Source organism: Lepisosteus platostomus, chromosome 6, assembly GCF_059453375.1.
Source record: "Lepisosteus platostomus isolate fLepPlt1 chromosome 6, fLepPlt1.hap1, whole genome shotgun sequence".
Taxonomy (NCBI): domain Eukaryota; kingdom Metazoa; phylum Chordata; class Actinopteri; order Semionotiformes; family Lepisosteidae; genus Lepisosteus; species Lepisosteus platostomus.
In genome coordinates, this window is record NC_142616.1 from 28,548,870 (window position 1) to 28,567,431 (window position 18,562).

Sequence of the window (18,562 nt, forward strand, 5' to 3'; positions counted from 1 at the left end):
TCTTGGTACAGTATCTTCATTCTGAGAACTGTCTTATTTTCTATGATTATTTGGACCTCAACCTTTGTAGGATGAACAGACTGAAAATTAATGTGTGATTATATAGATTCTATGAGCTGAAGAGTTGGCTTTCTGACAGAACAACGGAATTGATGTGCTTAGGACAATTAAAAATAATAATAATAATTATTATTACACTTACACTTATATAGCGCTTTTCTGGACACTCCACTCAACTCCCCTCCACTACCACCAATGTGCAGCATCCACCTGGATGATGCGACGTCAGTCATATTGCACCAAAACGCTCACCACATATCAGAGTAAAGATAGCAGAGTAAAGCCAATTCATAGGTGAGGATTATTAGGACCAATGGGAAATTTGGCCAGAACGCCGGGGTTACACCCCAGCTCTTTTCGAGAAACACCCTGGGATTTTTAATAACCACAGAATGTCAGGACCTCGGTTTTACCTCTCATCTGAAGGACAGCTCCTGTTTTACAGTATAGTGTCCCCATGAGCACCCCCTGCTGGCCCCACTAACACCTCTTCCAGCAGCAACCTTACATTTTTCCCAGGAGGTCTCCCATCCAGGTACTGACCAGGCTCACACCTGCTTAGCTTCACTGGGTTGCCAGTTGTGAGTTGCAGGTGATATGGCTACTAGCCATAATAATAGGACAAATAAATCCTAGTATTCAATAATACCTTAAATAAGTTCAGGTGTCAGTACCAGCAAAGATTTCTCCTATGAATGAAAATGTGTATTATTAATAGTAGCAAAACATGGTTCTGAATCATCAGCCTGCATTTATTTATTGCAAAGCACCATTCACACCAATCCAAAATCACCAGTTTAGTCAAAACTGATATTGATATGATAAAAAATCTCAAATGAATTAAATTTGTCTTCTGTTTCAACAACTATATCTAATATACATTTTAATGGAAATCTAGGGGTTATGTATGCTTGTATAGGTGCATGGGTGGCTGGCTAAATGTATTGTTTAATATTATTAATGCAGTAGTTTCATTTAGGAACACCATACTAAATCATAATAAAGCACAATGAATGATTTGGTTATATACTGTAGCAAAACAAAGAATGCTAAAGGGAAAACATATTAGTTCTTACATTTAAGACATGTACACTTGTTTGAGATAAACATTGGTTATACCAATATGGTATATTGGATGGTATTGTATTATATCAGTGTTTATCTGAGACAAACATTTCATCTAATTGAGGAAAATCTATTTTCTCCATTTAGACTTCAAGACTTGATTTATGTTTGCATTCCCCTTAGACATTATAGCTAGCATTTTTGTCCTGTGCTTAATTATAGGTTGGTGTTTAGTAGAATAAATCACAAAATCCCAAAAGACATGGTTTTCTTATTAATCTATTTTCCATATTATAAAACCCTTAAAGGTGTCTTTAATACTTGTCACTGGGATTCTCCAAGCTAGAAAAATCAATTGTTTAAAGATTGTGCTCTGTGAAACATAGAGTGATACAGACAAGAGCATAGGGAAAGCACTTGTAATTGGATGTGTAATGGAACATCTATTTCTGAGTTGGTTTGTTCTGGAGGTTTAAGACTCAGTGTCCATTTCAAAAAGAAAATAAGTCTAGGCCTTTGCAAGAAGTTGAAAGAGTAAGATCTGCTATGGCTGTGTTCAATCAGACTTTTTTCTAAAAAAAGAGAATGAACACTGGTCTAATGATCAAATCAGCAACTCATTGAGTGTGATTAGTATTAGTCTTATGGTTAGACAAAAGGCTCCTAGATTTGAAGAAAGAGGTAGGTTTGCTTTCTCATCAAATAAGAAGGGAAAAGAGGGCATGCTGGGTTAGAAAAGAGAAATACAGTTATCCCTGTTATCCCATCATTGAGGTTAAGTTTTAGAAGAATCCAGTGAGGCAAAACAGGTAAAGGACCAAGTTAAGATTTTTACATAACTCAGCCTGATCTCACGTTTCCCCACTGTTTATAGTGAGATTTGTTATTAAAGAATACAGCAAGCAGAACTCAAGCACCCTACTATCGCCAATGTTGGTTTATGGCCTCTTTTGCCATCAGTTAAGAGAGATCTGCTTTTTTAAGTTCTGTGAGATTCAGTCTAGTCCTGTGCTTTTTGTTTTCATTGTTTATCTTTGTGCATTGGCACAAACGCAAATATAAACAAAGATCTTTGACCATGAGAAATACATCACCCTTAACCTTCAAATTTAAGATTCTGAGAATACCAATGACCTAGAATTTCAGATGTTGAACCTGGGAAATCAATATTAAACTCAAGAAAATGCTGCATAACCTCAAAATTAAGCTCCTTAAATCAATATCATTCAACCTCCTGGAAACTCTTAGATTGGTTTCTAAAAGAGAACACTTCCATCTGTACTTAAGGAGAAAAATTAGTAACACAGATTTGCATTGAATGTGTGTATGATAAATTATGTTTGTTCACATGATGTCTTTGGGGGACCAAACCTAAATCTCAGAGTAATTCATTGGGAAGTGCTATAGATCTCCATGTCTGAGGGCACGCATTTAGCATTACATTGTTACAGCAGAAATGACTCAAGGCTATATACTTGTAATAGGTTGCACAGATATTATAGAAGAGATCACAAAAAACATTTTAATATGTCCCTCTTATTCTTGTGTCTTTTTAATGCCTCTATACTACATTGGCTTAATAACCGATTGCATGCTAGAGATACCCCAAGATCCTCTGAGACAGTCATACAAATTGCTTTCTTTTTTACAGTGAATGATATTGTATTCATTATGCACAACAGTTCAACTTCAGCAGTTTAAAAAACACATTGACTTAGGAGACCAAATAACCATTCAGAAATTCCTTTTGTTTCTTCGTTGGCTCATAATTTCAGGCATAAGCTATTTTGGAGGACTGTGGAGGGCTTGCTCATTACTGTACATGATAAGATGGCCTTTAAACAATTCAAAGTCTTAAAATAAAGTACCCACTTTCTTTTATGCTAGGTTTACCTCATTTAAACGTTCAAAAAGAGGACACTCCATCAAGGGAGTGGAGGAGTATTTATACTAGTACCTATTAAATCACATTGTATTTATGCTACAATATAACGTGCCTATATAAGATTTGTACTAGATTTTGTCTATATTTCTATATAGATATCTGAAAAATTATAAAAACAAAAAAATGATATGGCCTCAAAAATCATTGGTTTACTTTATTCAAATTTGAGCAATTGTCTCAGCAGTCTAATTAGCTGTGAAATAATTTTGACTGCAAACCACCAGTCGAAATACTAAATAATTATTATATTTTGACATTGTGTTAAGGAATAGCAAAATAATATTTCAAATAAAGATCTTGAAATTGTGCTACTCTGCACGGTACAGGATCAGACAGTGTCTTTAGTACACTGAATTTAGTGCTGTACCGGAGGTTGTAATCTTACCTGTTCAGAACTGAAGACTGAATGGAGCAGTGAAGTAGTAAGTCTATGACTGTAATCAACACCCTATCTTTCTCTCAGATGATCAACACTCTCAATACTAAGAGCCATTTTGTATGGAAAACCTTTGAAAAAAATAAGGAAAAAATCCCAGACCTCTTAAGATATTTGTAAATTCACCTCTTGTGGAGATTTATGGACCTAAAAGGGGAACACATCTGGGAAGTACTGTAAACAGACTTATTGTAACTATTTTATTCAATATTTTAAGATTTGAACGATTACCTGAAGATATGTTTCTAAGCAAGCACAAACTGCAGCATCATCAGCATACTGGAATTCGACATCCGAAGTCAAGTAGTCTTTGTTCTGGATTGGAGTTGGTTTAGGTTGGATGCCCAACATTGGTTCCACTTCAACTGTGAGCTTGTTGGTTGTCAGATGTAACATTGTGGTAGATAATATAGAAATTGAAACAGTACAGACTTGCTTAACTTGCTTAACTACTGTCTTGACTCTAAAAGACTTCTGATGGACAGATTACTGAGAATCGCTTCTCACATTCTTGGTGGAGCACTTAAAACAGAGTGATAAACTCTAGGATGAATCTGTTCTTCCAATTTGCATCTCAGTTTATTGTGTTGGTGATAATTTTCTACTTGACTAACACTGAGATTGATACCATAAAGGCTCCTAAAATAGTGTATATTATGAATGAACATTTAATTTACCATATTTTAATACAATATATTATAATTGAGAAATAACACTCTTGGTAATTTTTTTAATGTTTGTTTTCAAAATGGAACAATTAAATTCAGGTATTGTGCAGAACAAACACAGGGAAACAGTGCTAATATCAGCTTCTCTTACACATCTAAAAACTTTCTATTAAAATGTAAATAGAAGCTTTTTCTAAATTGCATTTCCAATACATGATCTGTTGCTGATAATTGTACTACACTAATGGTTTCCTTATGGATAATTCCTTGGCACAAATCTTGTTGGACTTCTCAGTTGTGTTTCATGTAATATCATATGTTCCTGCTGTTGATGACTCAATGATTCAAACGATACACGCTAATTTTAAATAAAAAGTAATGCCACCAACAGCTTCTACACTTCAAAGTTACCCTTGGAGCCAATTACTATAATATTTGCTGTTGGCAATCTAACCACATTTAAATACTTATAAATAAAAGCATTTGAAACAAACATTACTTTTTAAAATGATTCTTTTTTTAAAAAAATAACCCTTTTGTGCAAAATTGAAGTCTATCAGCATTTAATTATTGGGAAAGTATATACTGTATACGATGGAATAGCATCCCATCCAGGGTCTATCCCATCTTGTGCCCATGGTTTGCCGGGTTAGGCTCTGGCTCCCACCCCCTGCACCGCCCACAACCAGTATGGAAAAGTATATATACATTTTTTTTTTGCTCTTCATTTCGCTGGGAGAATTCACTAGACTCTTGGTTTTGCAATGTGATTGCATCCAAGGACTCTGAGGGCTTTAGAATGTACTAACTATTAGAATGTCATCAACTTCAGAAAGACAAGCTTCAGAAATCAAGTCAATTTTTGTGTTATGAGGTACCTACTGTACTGTAAGAGAATGCTGAAAGAAAAGTTACAAGAAAATTGTAATGGGATTTAGTATAAGCTAAAGCTAATGTTTTCCTTCTGTTAAAGGACTTTCTGCCCATAAAACACTGCATTCTGAAAATGGTACAGAAAAGACTGCTTTTTCATCTTTGTTGTTATCTACCAAATATTGAAATTGATAGTAAAACCCTTGTTTTTAGCTGTGAAATAAATTCAAAATAGCATTGGTTTTTGTTTCATTACATCAATATGACATTTCTGTAAATAAAACTTTGAGAACAGAAGTTACAACGGGGCTGAATAGATGTCCATTGCTAGCAGTGGAGAGCTGAGAGAGCTTGCTCATTGTGGCATCTCACCCCCTGCTTCATCGGTCACCACTGCAGAAATGGCGTTTCCTGTGGTCCTATCAGGGAGAACATTGTTTACATCAGCATCTCACAAACAGAACTCTAGGGTATGTAACAAGCAGTAGTATCAACAGATATTTTTATTGTTATTATATTTCTCCTCTGTTCAGATTTATTCAGTCCAGGTAGGCTGTGTACCAGTTATAGCACGCACAACTTTTTTTTGCTATAGGAACAACTATTAACCATACAGTACCTTCCATCCTTTCTCGCTCTCTCTATCCCATACACACACTTCATTTATCTCTCTCCCTCTGCATCCTTTAATTTCCTAGATAGACAGGACCCAGAAAAAGACACAGTGCCCAGCTCATCTGTTTGAACAAACATCTTCCACGGATAAGATATTCAGAACATTGACCCGTGCAGATGTGTGGGTCCTGTCTCATGTGTTTTATTTGTTCTTTATGGATATTTCTCTGTATCTATCTGCAAAAGAAAATTCATTAATTGATTGAATCCATAATGGTCTGAATGTTTCTTACCATGTAACGCAATATTTCCAGTTGTTTGTTGCAGTCACACACTGTTGTCTATTTGAGTAATATTAAATAAGCTTGAGACAGATTATTTGCAGAACAGAGAGATGATCATGCCCCTAGCAATAATAGGAACATATAGTAATGGGTAAAAATACATAACACACGTGCTTTTGCAGCATTGTATATTGCTGTCATGTGAGGTAATGCAATGATGCTACAGATTATAGACAATTCCTTACACTTATATAGCACTTTTCTGGAAACTCCACTCAAAGCGCTTTTCAGATCATTTGGACTCCCCTCCACCACACCAATGTGTGGCCCCATCTGGATGATGCAATGACAGTAATAGTGCACCAGTATGCTCACCACACATCAGCTATCAGTGGGGAGGAGAACAGAGTGATGAAGCCAGTTCTTAGATGGTGATTATTAGGATGCCATGATAGGTAAGGACCAATAAGAAATTTGGGGGTGGGGGTAACACCGGGGCAACACCCCTATTCTTTTTAAGAAATGCCCTTGGATTTTTTACCACAGATGGTCAGGACCTTGGTTTTAAGTCTTATCCACAGTATGGCACCTTTTTATAGTATTGTATACCCATCACTATACCGGGGCATTAGGACCCACATAGACTGCGGGGCGAGCACCTCCTGCTGGTCTCATTAACACTTCTTCCAGCAGCAAATTTAGCTTTTCTCTCCCTTCCAGGTACTAATGAAGCTTAAACCTCCTTAATTTCAGTGGGTTGACAGTTATGGGTTGCAGGGTGATATGGCTTCTGGCATAATCAGAAGAGATTTAAGAAGGCCTCAGAAAGAGAGTAATTTATTCTCATCAATCTAAAAAGAGTTACAAAATAATTTCTAAACATTTTGGAGATCCATCATCGACTACCTGAGAGTGGAAAGTATGCAAAAAAAATAATCAAAACCACTATGACTCTATCCAGAACTGATCGTTTTGCCAAGATCTTCCATGAACAACCTGGGAAATCATTCATGTTGTCATAAAGAACACCAGAGTAACATCTAAGGATCTGCAGTCCTCTCTTGCAATGGCTAATGTTGGTGTTCATGCTTCAACCATCAGGAAAAGACTGAACTGGAATGTTTTTTCATTTCATGAGGAATAAAATATGTTTAAAGTGTAAAATATATGAGAATGGTGATGAACCGAAAGGATCCACAAACTTTTTGTTGGCACTGTTTAACATGTTTGTGCTCACACTCTTTGTGCAAAATACATTAAATGCATGCTCTTAGTTGCAATGGTTAATAACGAGACAGAGTTTCAGTTGAAAGTTGACAGCAGGATTACTGGTATAAAGAAATCAGATGAAAATGATGGAAGACACCATTAAGGATTTGAAAGCTGACAAGGACTTTCTACGGAGGCAGCTCAGTAACAGTGGTCCCAGTATGATTATGTGAAAATGTATTTTGCTATATGGTTTTTGGTAAATTTTGTTTTATTATGTTGTATAGTGTTTATGTAAGAGTTATGATGAGATTTGCTGTTTTCAGGTAAAGTGTTGAAATTTCGAACCTGCGTTCACTGGTTAATCAATATGAAGTGGTGGAGGATAAAAAAACAAGACAATGTAACTCTACATTTTTCATTTAAACATGTGATAAAACCATAGCTTAACTTACAGCTGTACAGACCTACAATATAAAAGTAACAGGAAAAGAGTTGGCATAAATGGAAAGGCTGAGACTGGTGGAATTTTTATTCAGAGCCACAAGAGATATTGGCTCAGGTCAGCCAGTTATCTCAGTGTTAAAGCTAGCCTGTCGCCTATCTCTTGTGCAGACACAGGTGTGCCCACAATCCCCGGCTAGTTAATAGCTGTCAGATACGCTGGGCTCTCTCCACTGCGCTTGTCCCACCAGGAGTCCTCTGGCAGCTGTGCAAAATCACAGCCCATTAGCTGCTGCCCAAGCTGCTCCTGCCAGGTCCAACCTGTCGCTGTCAGCAGTGCCATCACCCACTAACGACATGCCAACGGCAAGAGGTTACCTGACAGGGTAGAGGCAGCTGAGTCCTCCCCCTACACACACCTCCTTCAGTCTCCTTCTCTGTAATATGAGAGTTTAGGCTACAGTATAAAAGTGAAATAAAGTGCCATGATTTGCTCTTATTGTACTTCACAATAGTTTTAAGCACGCTGTCATTTTGTTTTACTACACAATTCTACAATAATGTTGTGATGCATTATACAGTAGATACAGCCAGAAGAGTAGTACCTTGGAGTCCACACAAACTTTTACAAAAATAAGCCTCACTATTCTTGTGTATTAAAGCATGATAAATGCATTGGTAATACACAGTAACTTTTAATGGAAGGAAAGAAAATTATTCTAAAATACTGATAAAAGTTAAAGTTATCCTTCAAACTTGGCAGGGTGAACTTTCAGAAGAGCTTAAATGCATGGCTTACTGTATTTCAACTTTTCTAAGCTGTCTAGGAGTTGTTTGATACTGGTATGCATGTCAAAGTGTTTTAGTGCTTTTTGGAGTGACCAGTCTGCATCACATTCTACTGTATATAAGATCAGAAGTTCTTTCCTTGTTGTTTAAATACTACTTAGAAAACAAAAACCTGAATTCAAACCAAATAATTGTGCAGCTAATCTGAATTGGCAGCCTGAACAGAAGGGTTTAAAGTGCAAATATATATCTGGCACAATAACTACAGTAGAATGTTGAAATACAAAACATCTGTCGGTACACTGGCACCATCGTTTGCATAGCTTTGTATATACAGTAAATACACAAATTGTATTGACCTTAAACAGGTCTAGTCAGAGAATGCGCTACCCTCTCCTGAGTGCTGATAAGAAGAAGATGATATGATTATATACACTGTATCAGTATTGGGACTTGGAGCAATTGAAACCCCAGGGTTTGCTGCAAATGTGGCATCCAACATATATAACAATACTTCAGGACTCATTCTGAAAAATAGTCAACATGGGGATGAAAGTTAGATTACATTGCCCATTAGGGACACATGCATCACATATGTATTTGCTTAGAAGAGGATTACAAATACAGCAAATATACATAAAAAATTAACTGCTTACGGCGGGTAATAAAAACAAAATGGTAATGATGATAGCAATGATTCTGAGAAATGTGAGAACATTAGACTGGCTCAAGAGTGCTACAGAATGGAAATGAAGGAGGAGGAAGAAGATGGGAGTTTACTGGAACAAGAAAGTACAGAAATTCATTGCTGTTGAAGTGTTAAACATTTAAATGTATGTTAATAATGTAAACCATGAAGTACACAAGGTTCTCTGAAGATGTTCTACTTAGATTAGTTTCATAGCTTAATATTCACATAAATTGCTCATACAGTAGACACTGTTTTGAAGTTTTTTATAACATATTTGAAGTAATTAGTCATGCAAAAACAGTAGAGAATCACTTGAAAAACCTATCATAATAAATACAAGTAATAAATAACATGAAAATGCATAAAATATTAACACCTGTACAATGTAATACAGGGTTTTCTGCTTAAGCTGTGAGATAATAGCTGGGTGAGTAGCCTGGAGACAGAATTCAGTTTAGTGATCAGTAGGCCATTGCAGATGTTGATTAAGGTTGTGTCAGTTCATTTCTTTTGCAGGCTGTTTAAAATACATTTGTGGATTTACATCGCTGTTCCCAATGTTTAGAAATTACCCACAGTTAAACATTGTAATTGCTAATTAATTGTTTTTTATTTACTGTGCGTGATTTCAGCTAGGTACCAAATCTATCTACAACTAAAACTTCGATTTTTAAAGAAAGGTTTGGATAATGAGAGTACAACAGGCAAAGGTTTCTCATTGTGCTTAAGACACACATCCTACTTAATTCCACTTAATTCCAGATGCATTGCCTTAGAGAGAAACTTGGGGACTTGGTGGAGCAACTATTTTAGAGAGCTAAAAATCCAACAAGGAATAACTTAGATACTCAATATTTAGAATTATTAATACCATTATATCTTAATGGCTACACCACTGCATGTGCTGGAGCAGTTTAAACAGTGAGGAGACTGGCTGACAGAGAAAGGGAGGCTTTCTAGCTTCACTGACCTTCTTCTGCTCCTTAAACCTCCTTCTGTGTGTGTTTTACTTATGATGCTTTATTTCTGTTCACAGGCTGTGGAGACAAATCTGGCTTCCAAAGACAGCCACTGGGTCTTCGTGAATGAGGTAAGTGAGGCTTAGTGTCTGCAAATGCTTTTGTTGTGACCTTTCACTCTCTACCCTTTCCCTTCAAAGTGGTCCAGTTTTTCTCAGATCAAATGACTGCTTTTAGTTGGTTATTGCATCCTTTGAATTGAAAAAAAAAAGTTCCGTCCTTCTGCCTGACTGTAAGAAGAACAGAAAGGTGGCATGAATGGAGGCTTTGTGCCTGGAATGCCAAGCACCTGCTGTACATGTATGCAACTGCTGCTCTGAGTCCTGGGTGAGATCAGAAACATTTCCTCCAGATTTCAACATGCTTTTGGAGATAAAGAGGGGAAAAGAGCTTTAAACATAAGCTTTGTGCTTCATTCATTATATTCTTCCCTTGGTTAGATGAAGCTTGTCCTTAAGCTGCATTTCTGACCCTAAAGGTTTTCTGATGGCCTCTTGAGTCAGCTGGGAGATAAATTGCCCTTAGCACAACATGTATAGCTACTATTGAAGGAGGGGTGGTTTAGTTCTTTTGGCAACCAACGGCAATGAGAAGTGCAGTGCTATTATGTCAAGAGACCTAGAATAATATATTAACATACTTTACGTTACATCCATTAAACACTGTATTCTAGTAGCATTTTACAGAACATTTAAACTGATCTAGTGTGATTTTGACTGAATGAAGGTTATGTTCTTGCATATTTATGTTGTAATTTCAGATAGCACCTTGACAATTTAATACACAGAGATAACTGTGCCCCTGGATTCCAGCCATTGCCTGATGGACCAAAATCGATTGCATTATGGACCAAAAGCTAATTGGACATGATACATACCTGAAGTCAACATTTGTTGATTTTCCTTATCAGTCTCTGCCCTTCTGATGGGTGAGGCACTGACTCTGCTCATGGGCATTACAGTTTCACTATTACATTGCACCACTCTGCATACACCAGAGAAATCCACCACAACAAAAGACTGCCCTAGAATTCAGCATTATCCATATCGCAAGGGGATTATGTCTTTGTACAGCTCAAATGAGTCCTATTAAACCCATACATCTAAAAATGACATAGAGTAAGTCTGGATAAAAGAACAAATGACACAGACACACACACACACAGACACACACACACACACACACACACACACACACACACACACACACACACACTGTATATATATATTCTTGATTCTTTCCTTTTATTTTGTTTGTTTGAATGTTTATTTTCAACCAAACATTCTATTCCCTTTCGGAGAGCTCCATAAAATGACTGTTTTATCTAAAGTGCATTATAACAAGAAAAAGATCAATTTGCATGTCAGGTTACTTTCTACCAGGATCTATAATCTAGCCAACCTCTCTCCCCTGACTGCTACAGTGAGTGATTTCACTACACTATATGTCAAAATGTACTTTACATTTAACAATAGTCTTTCCCATATTCAGTGGAACATTTATTTTGTCATGAAAAGATTTTTTTGTAAACATTACTGTCAGTGTTGTACTAGAAGTTGCAGTAGATCAGTTGATCACTGCTTCTACTTACATCTGTTTGTGGCTTTGAAAATAGACTTAGTAAGAAAAATCTGATGTTGGAGTAGATGGGAAAGTAACTGTGCAACATCAGGTGGGTAGTAATTTATTGTTTTTGAATAGCTTCCTCTAAAGGCTGGGTGATGAATTTCTACCTGCAGATATGTTTGAAGTGAAAAGCACACCACGCAAAAGCTTATGTGGGTCTTCATGCTTTGGAGGAGTAAACAACTTGTCCTTTAATAAAGTAAGGTCATATTTGTTTAAAACAATATGTGGAAAATCAAGGGCACTAAAATCTTAAATACAGTATTGCAAGGAAATGCAGTTGCAATTCCCTTTGAAATACCCAGTCTAAAGAAGAGGGCAGATTATTCTATTCATCATTCTATTCATATTCTTTATATTTATCCAATTAATAAACTCTATGATATATACAATTTCTGCAAATATGTATCAACATATGTTTATATATATATATTAATGCATACATATTATCCTTTATCCTTTGTTAAATCAACCCCTGAACACATCCAACATCAAATATTTAATATTTCCCTAAATATCTTCTCATTCTAACCTGGCTATGTTTCCAGTTTCGGTATAATTGTGTTGTTTTGAATCACACATGTACATTACTCTCACACAGTCAGCATAGTATCTCCTGTTCTCATGACATATACTGTAATTGCTGGACTCTTTGGTACTGAAGTAATGTGGTAATCTCCAATTTCTCGTAACATTAATGAAGTTGCACTGTGAGCGACAAGAGAGACATAAAAATGAGGGCTTTGCAAGTTTGAGACTCACCCATGGATTACTATGACTCCCAGGATTTATCCTGAAACTTATTTGGCATGGTTTTACAAGAACATATAATCTAGTAAAATCAAATGTTGTGTTACAAACTATTACTACTTCTTAAGTTTAAAAGCAAATTGTTACAGGCAATCAAAAAAGATGGTACAGGCACTATAATAGAGTTGTTTAAAACAAATAAAACAATATGGACTTTAAGAGATTGTAATCTAGATTTATCCTATGTTGGTAATATGAAATATTATTGATTTATGGTGTAAACGTTGAGTATGACATTGAGTTTTCTTTGCAACCATTCTTAGTTACATCTTTGCCTCAGGAATGGAATTGCTATTAGCAGTGTTACTATTAAGGACTTATTACCATATTATTAAATTATTACTAGATAGATAGATACTAGATAGATAGATACTTTATTGATCCCGTGAGGGAAATTGCAGTGCAACAGCAGCTTAACACACACAACACAGCCACAGTGTAACGAATTATATACTAATAGTACAATATATACAATACAATACAATACAAGAGTTACTCACAGTCCGGACACACAAGAGGAAACTAGAACAGAACAGTACACAGAAAATCGTATCACACGTATGAATATAAATATAGATGTAACCATAGATATAAATATAAATATAAATGTATTGGACAGGTCCCTGGCATATATTGCACAAAAGTGGTTGTAAATGGGAAAAAGAAAAAGAAAAAGAAAGAGAACAGATGTAGCAGTAGATGTGTATATGCGTTTAGTCCAGAAACAGGTCACTGTCAATATTGCCTCTGCCCAGACGCAAGGTGGATGCGTTGTACAGTCTTATGGCAGACGGCAAGAATGACCTCCTGTAGCGCTCCCTGTCGCACCGTGGATGAATCAGTCTATTGCTGAACGTGCTCTTCATTCCTGCAAGCCTGTCATAGAGGGGATGGGAGAAGTTGTCCATGATGGCCTCTAGTTTGGACATCATTCTCCTCTCAGCCACTACCTCCAAGGGGTCCAGGTCAGACCCAATGACAGAGCTCGCTCTCCTGATGAGCTTGTTCAGCCTTTTGGAATCTACTGCTCTAATCCCAGAGCCCCAGCACACCACTGCGTAGAAAATGGCACTCGCTACCACCGACTGATAAAACATGTGCAGCATCTTACTACACACATTGAAGGACCTGAGCCTCCTCAAGAAGTAAAGTCGGCTCTGTCCGTTCTTATAGATGGCCTCGATGTTCTTAGACCATTCCAGTCTATCGTCGATGTGCACTCCCAGGTACTTGTACGAGTCCACCATCTCCACGCCACTCCCATGGATGTAGACAGGAGTAGGTTTGACCTTTTTCCTCCTGAAATCTACCACCAGTTCCTTTGTCTTTGTAACATTCAGTTCCAAGTGGTTCACCCCACACCACTCCACAAAGCTGCTGACCAGTCCTCTGTACTCCTCCTCCTGCTCACCCTTGATACATCCCACAATTGCAGAGTCATCTGAGAACTTTTGCAGGTGGCATGACTTTGAGTTGTACTTAAAGTCCGAAGTATAGAGGGTGAAGAGGAATGGAGAAAGAACTGTCCCTTGAGGTGCCCCTGTGTTACTCACTACCAGTTCAGACACACAGTTCTGAAGTCTCACAGACTGTGGTCTGCCCGTCAGGTAGTCCGTGATCCACGAGGTCATGGAGGCATCGACTTGCATCTCCTCCAGCTTCCTCCTTAGAAGTAAGGGCTGGATGGTATTGAAGGCACTGGAGAAGTCGAAAAACATGATCCTTACAGTGTTGCCAGCCCTGTCCAGGTGTGAGTAGGCCCTTTGCAGCATGTAGATGATCGCATCCTCCACACCAACACTGGGCTGGTAGGCAAACTGTAGGGTGTCCAGTGATGAGCTGACCAGGGGTCTCAGGTGGGATAAGACCAGCCTCTCCAGTGTCTTCATGATGTGAGAAGTCAGTGCAACTGGTCTGTAGTCGTTGAGGACAGAGGGGCGCCCTTTCTTTGGTACCGGGACCAGGCATGATGTCTTCCAGAGCACCGGGACTCTCTCCAAGCGCAGGCTCAGGTTGAACAGTCGCTGGAGCACTCCGCTCAGCTGATCAGCACAGGCCCTCAGAACTCTGGGACAGATGTTATCTGGTCCTGTGGCCTTACCCTCGTGCAGCCTCTTCAGCTCCTTCTTCACCTGGTCAGCTGTGATGGTCAGCCTGGCCCGGGGGATGATGCTCATAGTGCTTTCAGTGCCGGAGGTGTTAATGGCGGAGGTGTTGGAGATTGGCAGCTGTGGGGGATGGGTGGGTGAGCAGCCGTCGGGGGTTGTATCTGTAGGCGGCCATGTTTGTGGGGGGATGGAGGAGGTGTTGGGCAGTTGCAGCTGTGAAGGGTTAGGGAGCGTGTGGCTGTGGGGGGATGACTATTACTACAGTATGACTTTTGTAACTGTTGCTGTTGCTGCATGATGTATCATGGTTTCTGTTGAAAGAAAGCTATGCAACTGGTTCAAAATGTTTGCCTGATTGTGACTTTATGTACAGTAGCTGCTCTGGATATGCAATATGAGAACCCCTGCACTTTATTAAGATACACACAATAGTGTGTGATTTTAAAGGCCTCTTTTTTTGTAGTGTCTTTCATGCTCATGAATGACTTTCATATTGTAGTGTTGGAGTGACAGATTGTAGTGTCCTCGTTGTTCATAGTATGATTTAGATTTTAAGAAAGGAGAATATCTGATTCTGTATCAATGAACCTGTGTTTAGAAATCTCATACAGTATGTTCTAGTCAATGTACAATGTACCTACTTACTAATGGCTGAATACAATAAAAGCTAAATGGTAGGTTTGTCTAATTCAGGGGTTTAATCCATTTTGTCTAATTCAGGGTCGCAGCGGAGCTAGAGCCTATCTTGGCAAGCAATGGGCACAAGGTGTCAATGGATGGAATTGGCCACTACATCACAGGGCACATACAGATATGCACACACTCACACCAGGGCCAGTTTTCCCAGAAGCCAAATAACCTAGTAACTTAGATAAAGTGTTATAAGGGCAGATACATACTATTTTACTATTTCCTTCAGATTCCTTTTTTTGAATATTTGAACTACTCAGGTTGACAGTTTGATTTCAGCTTTTTCATGAGTAATATTCTTCCAGCTACCGCTTCCTCACTGAATAAAAATGTACCACTTATTACTTATCTATCTTTACATTTTCACAATAGAAAACAAAGTAAATGTTAAGACTGTGCCTGAAATATGCCATACACAGCATACATTTTTCCTCCACAATACATATACAGTAAGAACACATTAAAATAGCATCCCACGTTTCTTAATGTAATCACTAAACAATCTAGTTCTGGTAATTACAATGTTAAAACACTGTGCTAGGATTTTCAATATAAATTCCTTTTGTGGTATTGCTAGATTTATTATTTGCTCTATACTTCATATGTTATAGAGGTGCCTCATTTTAGAATAATTCAAAATGAAATGTGACGATCACGTTACATTGTGTCCATAAAAAGAATTTCAGAAGGTACTGTAGATAAAATTCAATTTTCCAGGAACAGACTTTGCTGACCTCCAGATACACTTGTCCTGTCTTCAACACGTGTACAAACTGCAGTTGTTAGATGCACAGATTTAGACAATTTCCTTCTGAAAACACAATGTACACGAAGAGAGAGCAGCATTCGGATTGTTTCCTTGTCACTTAAGATGCACTCTGAAAAAGAAATTGCTCTTGTTTGTTCTACTTACAAAGCAGATACAGAAAAGAGGGAAAATGAAAATGATGGAGAAGAAAACAGTTTGTTAAATGATTGAAGGGGAGAAAACATCTAAAGAACAGCATGCTTGCATATATATGTAAGCCTGTTCTGTTTTGTTATACGTTTTTTTTATTCTAAGTTGTCTGTCAGGGAAAATGTTGATCAGAGTGGAAAGTTGTTTTGAAAAATGAATAATGAATATCAGAGCAGTATTAATATATATTCTGCCAGCTCTGAAACAGTTTGCCACTGCATCAGTAGTTCTTCTACAATAGACAAAGTTTGTATTTTGCAATATTGACTCGCACTGTAGCTCTACACCATCTGTGTAGAAAAAAAAAAGGCTAAGTTTGCTCTTGCTGGAATGTCTCGATATATCATAGGGCCAGATGAACCAATTTTGTCCCCTCGGGGTATCTTCTTACCTGCAGATTACCTGAATTGCAAAACAACATGCAAAGTCACCACTCTGACATAGTAGGAAGAGAATCGTCAGGCTCTTAGTCTGAAAAAATGTTCAGTAATTCAGAACTTGCAATAGGTGATTAGAGCATGTTTTCAGTGGTCTTAAATGGGAAAACAATGTTCACTTTGACAAGTCAGAGGAGTATAGCCCTATTTTTGGATCTGCCACTTGTCCCTGAAGTGGGTACCGGCAATTCACAGCAGTTCTATCTGTTATGCATAGATATTTTTCAAAATCATAGTCAATTAACTTAATCTGCTTGTGATTAAACACTAATCTTAGGTGAAGATTCAAAAAGCTCTGTTTATTTACATTTATGATTATTAGATCTGACTAATAGATATAACTCCAGAGGAATAAATTATTTATCAACACATCTGATTCAATTTCTGTAGTAGAAATTGCTACATGGTTCTTCAATTCATTTAAAAAAGGTTCATACACAGCATTTTACTGTGCTGTTGTGGTACTATATTTGTTCTGCGGCAAAAGACCAATGTATTTCTCCTGTGTGCTAGCTGTTGTTAAGAAAGCAATGATTCAGTAACCAGCAGCTCTAAAATACAGTATATTCATTTATAGTGTTTAGTAAAGAAAAACAAAAAGGCTATGTATGCTATGGTTCTCACCATCCTTTCCTGCTGTACCTGAACTATCTGCAAAGAAAGACCTGCATCTGGAGATCAACTCTGCTCAGTGGAGATTTAAAACTTTTATGTGACATGAAGTCAGAAAACTTGTACAGAAGCGCAATTGAATCACCTAATGAAAATAGAACTCCAGCACTCTGGAATGGGATGCAATCTCATAAAGGGCACCACAGGCTGCAGGTCATGAGATATTTGTTTCACAAAAAGCAGATTTCAGAGGACTTGCTCTACCTTTCACCTCAACTCTGAAATAACCAATCCCTGTGGACAGAGCCTGTCTGTCTTGGTGTCCCAGCCAGGGTGGCAGTGCCTGCTTCTGCTGTCAAACATCCCCCTGACTTAGGCAGCACACGTCTTAGAAGGGCCTTGCATCCACATGGCTGAACCAATTCCCAAGAGCTTGAGCACAACACAAACAGGCAGACAAACGAATAAGTAAAAGTGTCTAAAATGCGAGAGGACAGCAGCTGTCTGGGCCTTCTCACCATGGCCAAATTGCACTTCTGCCTCTGGGCTGACTTCTCAGTAAGGCGATGATATTATTCTGGCATTTACAGATGACACCTTTGAAATGGCCAGAAGGGCATAGCATGTCCTGTTACTGACGACAGAGTTTGAGTATTCATAGGCACACATTTTGGTGTATTCATATACAGTACACACAATATACTGTATACTTACAGGTACCTACAGTATACTGTATGAACGGTGATTGCACATCCCTCCTACACAAAGATAGATATAATCATATACATTTAGTTAGACACTATAAAGGAAAGAATCTTAAGGAAAACAAGAAAACATGATACAGAAATAAGACATAGAAAAGGAATAACTTCTTTACACAAAGAGTGGCAGTCTGGAAAAAGCTTCCCAGCCATATGATTGAAGTCATACTCTGGTTTCTTTAAAGGTATGGATAATTGAGTCATAATTATAAGGATATAAAATTAAGGAAACATGACACAGAATTAAGACATTGAAACCATAATAGTATGGCTGAATGAGACTCTCAGATCAATTAGCTACAGCACTAGTAGCTAAACAAGAAGCCTACTATTGTCATTAACCTTTCTTCGGAAAAACATTAATTTTGAATTCCTCTGTAGATATCATGCAGAAAATCATGTTTTTAAAGTTCTTACAACATATTTGTCAATAATTCATTGGGTTAAATGAAATTTGTATAG

General features: G+C 37.6%; 1 protein-coding gene across 2 annotated transcripts in view; it reads left to right on the top strand.

The window, feature by feature from the left end:
• Window positions 1–18,562, top strand: part of LOC148661441 (glutamate receptor ionotropic, delta-1-like) — a 367,556-nt gene that overhangs the window by 270,772 nt on the left and 78,222 nt on the right. For both annotated transcript variants that reach the window (XM_088635198.1, XM_088635199.1), the window contains exon 5: window positions 10,116–10,169. In XM_088635198.1, coding sequence (XP_088491324.1) covers window positions 10,116–10,169 — 54 coding nt within the window. The remainder of the gene's footprint in view (window positions 1–10,115; window positions 10,170–18,562) is intronic.